The 8,166-nt window shown below is 42.0% G+C and overlaps 1 protein-coding gene across 1 annotated transcript; it reads right to left on the bottom strand.

Moving 5' to 3' along the window:
* Positions 1-289: 289 nt before the first annotated feature.
* LOC128329551 (vomeronasal type-2 receptor 26-like) lies at positions 290-7,837 on the bottom strand. Its single transcript, XM_053260957.1, has 6 exons — positions 7,626-7,837; positions 5,955-6,246; positions 3,902-4,759; positions 2,794-3,021; positions 1,738-1,864; positions 290-1,191 (listed from the first exon to the last, which is right to left on the bottom strand). Exons 1-6 carry the CDS (start codon positions 7,835-7,837, stop codon positions 290-292), a joined length of 2,619 nt encoding a protein of 872 aa, XP_053116932.1.
* Positions 7,838-8,166: the final 329 nt, after the last annotated feature.

The raw sequence follows: 8,166 nt of genomic DNA, 5'->3' as shown, positions 1-8,166 counted from the left end.
GTGGTGCCTTAGTCCTTGTTCTCTGAAAGGGGCAATTCCTTCCCAATTGTCTTAAAAGTTAATTCGACTGTAATGTATCTTACAAAAAATAATAATAAGATGACACATCATATTTGGTTTTTTAATCCATACTCATTTATTTACATTTGTCACATGTTCACCAGCTTTCCTCAGGAGAAGTGATTAGAGAAGCATGAATTAGCGTTAAAAATAGCCTAAGAAGACGCCTGGATTCAGCCTACTATCTCCATGCTTGGCAACCCAGAAGAAATTCACACATCAGGGTTTTCTAATTCTTTCTCCTTATTAGCTGCTCCTTGTTGTTCAGCTCAGGCCTCAGCAACATAATGTAGCACTTGGGAGAAAAGATACAAAATACTAGCCCAGCACTTGAGGCTAAGATGGAGAAGATCTCCACAACCACCATGGATTTCCCCTTGGTGCTGAGGTATGTGGGAACAAAAGACAACCAAACACTGCAGAACACCAGCATACTGAAGGTGATGAATTTGGCTTCATTAAAGGTGTCTGGCAATTTCCTGGCTAGGAAAGCCACCGTGAAGCTGATGATGGACAAGAGTCCCATGTAACCCAGGACAAGATAAAACATGATGACAGACCCTTCATTACATTCTGCTATGATCTCTTCAGGCAGTGACTGCATGTCCAGATCTGGAAATGGGGGAGATGCTCCTAGCCACACTGCACAAATACCTAATTGAATAAAGGAGCAGGAAAAGACAATGGAGTTGGCCAGTCGTTTCCCCACCCACTTCCTCATGTTGGACCCTGGTTTGGTGGCCATGAAAGCTACAACCACAGTGATGGTTTTGGCCAACACACAAGAAATAGCCACTGAGAAGATGATGCCAAAAGCAGATTGACGGAGAAAGCAGGTCACCTTCCCAGGTTGTCCAATAAATAACAAAGAACAGAGGAAGCAGAGCAGAAGGGAGACAAGGAGAGTATAGGTGATGTCCAAGTTGTTGGCTTTGACGATGGGGGTATCTTGATACTTAACAAAGGTTCCTAGCACCGAAGCTGTGACCAGGGAAAAAGAAACAGCCACACAAGCTAAACTGACTCCTAAAGATTCTTCATAAGATAGAAAGCTAATAACTTTAGGAAAGCAGCCATCTCTGTCCTTGCTTGGATACTGATCTTCAGGGCATTTGAAACAATCACCCATGCCTGAAAACAAAAGGAAGAGGGACCTTCTCAGTGCCAAAACTCAGATGTGATTTAGGGCTATTTCTAATCACTATCTTCAACATGTGAGTAATATAGTAGTCAGTGTTCACACTGACTTCTAGCTAGGGATGTGCACGAACCAGTTATTCATTCATTCATTCATTCATTCATTCAATTTCTATTCCGCCCTTCCAAATATGGCTCAGGGTGGTTTACACAGAGAAATAATACATAAATAAGATGGATGAATGGCATGGTTTGGTCTGAATTCAAACCAAATTTGGATTGAATCGTGGGTATTTGGACCAGTTCGGATGAAACAATTGGCTGGGTTAGTCAGTTTGACAAACTATCCCGAACCAGTTCGGAGTGGTTCATGATTGAACTGCTTAAACTGGCCTGAATTACAGCAGTCCAGTTCGATCATGAACCAGTTCTGCACATCCTTACTTCTAGCTCCTGGTTCTCTGTATTGAACAGCTCCTGATAAAATATCGTTTAATATTAACAGCTACCTTTTTATCTTTTGCTGCTTATGTCACCTACCCTTCTGATAAGAAATTTCCCCTTCTGGGCATGGAACACAATCATAGCAACAAAATTTCTTCCCTTCTTTCTTTTTCCTCTGATATCCGGGAAGGCAGGAGTCACTACAGACAGAAATGGGTAGCATCTATCAACAAAAATGAGAGAGCTTTTCGTGATCTTTACTTCAGCTATTCTACACAGAAACAAGTGACTTGCAAGCATGGAATTATGAACTAGCCCAAATAGAAGATGACTCTGAATTTAAGATGATCCCCTTTAAAAATACACCTTAAGACAGAGGACTATAAATATCAGATCTCACACACACACACTTAAATTAAAAAAGAAACTTGCGGGGGGGGAATCAAAGAACTGGGATTTGGGTTAATATGGCCAACTATACATCATGCATGAGGGGGAGATATCTTCAATTACTTTCCTAGGCATGTTTGATACAATATTTATAAAACCTATCATTTTGCTGAGTGAGCACCTTACTCAGTTGAAACAGGTTTGGCCAACACATTGGTGACCCACAAAGATATTTTAGCTGACTCCTTGCAGCATAGGGCTTTGCAGGATTTTTTTTTTCCCTTTGTGTGTGTGTGTCAGAACTTGAATCTATAACCAATTACTGGGAACAAGCCGCACTGAATTCAATGGGATTGGCTCAATCCAGGGGGCAACTGCTTCCCCTGGCCCCTTTCTGGACACTCATGCCTTGAAGCCTATTAAAGTAAACCTGCTTAAGACTCAGATACCTAAAGGACTGAATGTGATAGGTGGCATTGTTTTAATTATCAAGCCTGGTGACTTTGTGCTAGGACCTGATCAACCATTGTCTTAGGTTCTATTTGCAGCAAAGCAGAGTTTGCACAGACTACTACTACCACTACTACCACTACTACTACTACTATATTGCTTCTTTACAAAGAGTTTCTGTTAAAAATAAATACTAAAAAAAGATGGTTCCCTGTCCCCAAAGGACCCACAATCTAAAAAGCAGAAACAGCCACACTGGAGAGATGCTGTGAAGGGGTTGGACAGGGAATGGAGCAGTCTGCAAGAACACACCTGGTTAAAGGCTCTGTGCCACACAATTTTATCTTCATCAAGTATTAAACTTGTTCCTTCAAGCACATTGTAATCCACCCTTCCAACTTTAACTTTGTGGAAGGACCTGTTTGAGAATGTCACCATGTTCATTATGTCGAAACCGGTTTCTGGCTCACTATCATCATGAAAAGACACCATTACTCCAGCTGAGTTGTTCAGCAAAACACCATGAAGAAGTGAGTGGAGCTAGTTGAAGAAGGAAAGAAAGAAGGGAGAGAGCAACATAATGGAGTCTTGTTGCTGAAATCAATTAACACATTTGCATCTTAGCGAGCTTTCATGGTGTTTCCCCTGACAAAGTCTCTATCTCAGAATGCAGATATTTTTGCAATGCAAGAAGAGTGAACATTTACCAGTTACCTTTCCCCAGGTATAAGAATACTAGGGGATTCACAGGATGCATGATTCTGACTACAGTCACTACAAGAAGTCCTACTGAAATTTCATAGACATTTTAGATCCTAAGTAGCATCATTCTGTAAGTTATTCTGAATGTTAGCCACTGAGGCTTTTCTCATGACCAGCCTAACCCTGCCTGGACTGCCCCAAGCAGGCTTAGGCTACTCGTGAGAAGTGGTGGGATCCTCGCGGATCCCAGCACCCCCCTCCCATCTAACCCCCTTAATAAACCCGGCTTTAAGCCAAGGTTAAGAATTTTCTTGCACCCTTAACCCAGCTACCAGGAATCACAGAGATGGGCGCATAGAGTGCCTCTCTGAGGGGATAAAATCCCCAATGCTACACACATTGTGTGCATTGCACTGAGGGATACCTGGAGGCTGGAACATCAAGTTCTGGCCCCAGATCCCTTTGCTCTGCTACGTGCTTCATGGAGCTGCATGGATTAGGGCTGCCCATGTGGGTTCATGGGAGGCACACCTAAGCTGGCCTGCTTGGTCATCTGGAGTGAAGGTAAGTGGAAAGCCACCTCGCCCTCCCTGCCCACTCAGGACAATGTGAGAATAGCATCACCATGTACATCATATCACCAGACATGCACAGGATTGTATCTGGAATGTATAGATATGATCATGGCAATAAAGCTGTTTCATTGTGGAGACATTACCTGCCAAGGCTGAAGAAGTTCAAGACCTTTACCACCTACTATGGATCTATGGGTGGATCTAGATGTGTCCATGGCCTGTAAAGCATGTGCCACAGCATGGACAGCATTATAGATAGAGTAGCTGTGGCCAGTCATACTCATTTCAAAAACAGAGTCAGGAAGGCTCTCCAGCCTCTCCTCCCCAGTACATGATCCATCAGCCTCAACTAATTTGCTGTGATCTGGAAATGAACAGTCAAATGCCTGCTCCCAAAAATCCTTCAGGAAGCCGTCTCCTTGTGCCCAGAAAGGTTTTCGGTTCTGGAGGAATTTCTGGAACCCTGGAGGTTCATTTGCATGTATCGAGAAGGAAATGGCACCTTGGAACACTTGGAAGTTGAAGCCCTTTTGGAAGGCTGTTGTTAAGAAATCAATCTGGGTTGTCATAATCCACACTTTTCTAAAAAACGTGTTTTCCATATATTCATCATATCCTATGAAAATAAATGTCATCAGCCATATCATGGTCATAGATTCTCCATAGATGATCAGTGTGTTTGCTTTGCTATCTCGAAGAGCAAGATAAATATTTAAGGTTATTTCATTCATTTTGGGGGGATCATGCACTTGGATTTGTCTTTGCATTCTTTGAGCGAAGGCTGAACAGATTCCATTCTGGGAGAGCAAGGGCTCTATGGTTTGCAAAAAATGTTCCCCACTGTCATCATCTACAGCAAAGAGCCCAATCCATGTCCACCCAAAATGCTTAAGTAAGTGGATAATTCCCATGTACTGACGGGCTTCATTTGGGACTGTACAGTAAAAGGAAGGAATCTGTGCTTCGCCGTTCTTCTCTGGTGCAAATGAGCCATATGCGAGCTGAAATTAAATGTACAGACATTTTAGAGAAGGGTTAGAAGGACAGTGTGTATGCATGTGCTTGTTTAACAATTCATCAATTGAAATATTTATATCAACACAAGGCTTTCAATCCACATGGCTTACAAGAACATAGTTTAATATATGCAACAAATATTTGCTAAAGTAGTTTGTAGCTATGCTGGAATCAAACTTTGAGGTAATGTCAAATAATGATTTGGCTGAATTTTATCAAGCTGTCAGTACACAATGCAAGTTTTGTAGTATTTTCCCATCAGTTTTACCTCCATCTGAACCAAGGAAATATTTGAGATGGGACTGTAGCTCAGTGCTAGAGCATCTGCTTTGCGTACAGATGGCCCCATGTTCAATCCTTGGCATCTCCGTGGGCTTGGAAATATTCCTGCCTGAAACCTGCCTGAAACCTTAGAGAAGCCATTGCAAGTCAGTGCAGATAATACTGAACCAGATAGACCAATGGTCTGACTTGGTATAAGTGTTTCTAACAGTGATACACCTCTATCATGTCTCCCCATAGTTGGCTCTTTTCCAAACTAAAAAGCCCCAGATGCTATAGCCTGCTGCCTTGCCTCACAAGGAAGGTGCTCCAGGCCTCCAGTCATCTTGGTTGGCCTCTTCTGCACCTTTTTCCAGTTCTACAATTTTCTTCTTAAGATATGGTGACCAAAGCTGTACACAGTATTCCAGATGTGGCCACACCATAGATTTGTATAAGGTCACTATAATATTTGCATTTTTATTTTCAAGCCCATTCCTACTGATTCCTAGCATGGAATTAGCCAGCTGCCGCTCACTGAGATGACACTTTCAATGAACTGTCCACCAGGACTCCAATATGTCTCTCCTGGTCAGTCACTGACAGCTCAAATCCCATCAGTGTATATGTAAAGTTGGGTTTTTTTTGCCCCAATATGCATCACTTTGCACTTGCTTACATGTTATATCTGCATGCTTGCATGTGGGAGGTTCCAAGTTTCCTCCCTGGAATCTTTAAGATGTTGCCAAGAGAGACTCCTGCCTGCAATTTTGGAGAAGCTGCAGTCCATCAGTGAAGATGATACTGAGTTAGATGGACCAATGGTCTGACTTGGTATAAGACAGCTTATTATGTTCCTGTTCCAAGAATTATCAGAGAAAAGTATAATATCTGGAAGTCCCCCCAGACCTCTCCTACCTGTGGGATCTTGTAGACACCTAAAATGTCTGCCATGCGGAAGGAGATATCAGAGCCAAGTGCTCCAATGACAGCTATGAGGTTTTCCTTGGTGTGACATTCATAGCTGGGGATAAAACTGTGTAATTTAAAGAGCAAATCCAGAGTGGTACGATAGGTCATCCTCTCATCATGGTAGCTGTCATAGATGTGGAACCCTAGTGTGACATTGGGCAAGATCTTGGGATTCTTGTTGATCTCATTGATGGCAAACACCATGGCCAGGACATGCTGGTACATCTTTGTCACCACACTGAAAATAGATTTTATTTTTCACTGGAGAAACCTTCAGTGCACAAAGTCACTCTATCGCAATACTAAGCCAAATCTCCTTGCTGATCTACTGGTGTTTTATTTGTTCCTGGTGTTTCTGAGCTAATACACATCTCCTTCTATGCTAATATCACTGCCTGAAATATTGATGAAGTATCAGAACACCAACATGTGTGTTTTGCATAGTATGTTGACACACCTATTCCTGTCTACTGGTCTTTTGGCAACACTTTGCAAAACAAAAAGCTAACATTTTCATATTTAGGTGATATGAACTTAGGTAGCTACAGAACATCATGAAGCTGAGGACATGCATCCTCTTGGTCTAAAGAAAGTTTGTCCCACAATAAAACAGTTAACCCTACAGCTGTGCTTGGTGCTTTTGCTTTATTGGGAGAGCAGGTACATGTTCTATGGGGAATGTTGGTTCTCAGATTCTCTGTTACCTGGTCTTCAGTTATTTCTTCTCCAGTTCTTCAGCAATGAACCTGGTGAACTTTGGGTCTTCTTGGCACTTGATTATTCTGCTATGGACACCTTGCTCATTCAGTATTCTTACACTATGATTGGTTACCCATAGTGTGCTTTAGTATTATACTACAACTCAAGGAAGTGTTAACCCTTTTTACTGCTTCGGAAAGCAGTAAATTTATTGTGGTTGGGGATGAAGGGAGTTGTAGTTCAGCAGCATCTAGAGGAACCCCTGTCATAGAATATTGGTAGAGCGCTAGGATCTGGGTGTCCAAAGCTTTACATCCATGCAAAGGGGGGAACAGGATAAAGAAGAGCTGTGTATGTTGGCTGCTGCAATAGTTCTTGTGTTTTTCAGTTAAGTAATCACAGTAAAGCATTATAGTTTGATGCTTCCATCAGGCTTATCTGTGATTTAATGTGATGCCTCAGTTATGGCACAGAGTCCAAAGGAATATACAGCAGAAGAAATGTGAGTGGAAAAGGAAAAATCTGGACATGAAGAAACATTTTGTAGAAAGTGGAAAGCAAAAATGTTGTACACCTAATGGCACAGCAGGAAATTACTTGTCTAGCAAGCCAGAGGTTGCCAGTTCGAATCCTCACTGGTATGTTTCTCAGACTATGGGAAACACCAATATCTGGCAGCAGCGATCTAGGAAGGTGCTGAGAGGCATCATCTCATCCTGTGTGGGAGATGGCAATAGCAAACCCCTCCTGTATTCTACCAAGGACAACCACAGGGCTCTGTTTTTGCCAGGAGTTGACACTGACTCGATGGCACACTTTACATATATTACAGCCTAAATATGCTGTGGGAGCTCCCTGTGGAATCCAGACAAGTAAGAAAACTGAACTTCATAAATAAAAATAAAAATAATTACTTACATTGGAACCTTAAACAATTCCTGAGAAGGATCTCCATTAAAGGATAGTTCATCAAAATAGTAAATAATCTGAGATGCAATCCCACCAATAAGGATGTCCCCTGGCTGATACCACTCATGTGGAACAGGAAGGGGATCATTCATAGGACACTTAATGGCATTTGCTTTGTGGTCCTCAGAAGAAAGAAGCAGCAACATCACTATCCCCACCATCTTGGCAACAAAGCTCCTTTCTAGATGTGAATTTTCCCTTGTATCTACCTAGCAGCAGCCTGATTTAGTGGGGTTGGATTACACTGTTCTCTATCACTACATCGGTTAAAGGTAAGCTTATCAGCCTTACTTTTAGGTTACATATGCATACTTCAAATAACTGTGGGGTGTGCCAATATTCTGATTCTTGACCTATCAAATAAAAGGGAAAGCTTTCACTGATTGAATGGGCTTAGTCCTTATTCCCTTAGCACATGGTTTTAAAGATCACTATCAGGCTTGTTTATTCTTGATTTTGCTTCTGGAAAGTCCCTGGGGCTTTAGTCAAG

Source organism: Hemicordylus capensis, chromosome 6 (assembly GCF_027244095.1).
Source record: "Hemicordylus capensis ecotype Gifberg chromosome 6, rHemCap1.1.pri, whole genome shotgun sequence".
Taxonomy (NCBI): domain Eukaryota; kingdom Metazoa; phylum Chordata; class Lepidosauria; order Squamata; family Cordylidae; genus Hemicordylus; species Hemicordylus capensis.
This window is presented reverse-complemented; position numbering and strand designations above follow the sequence as displayed.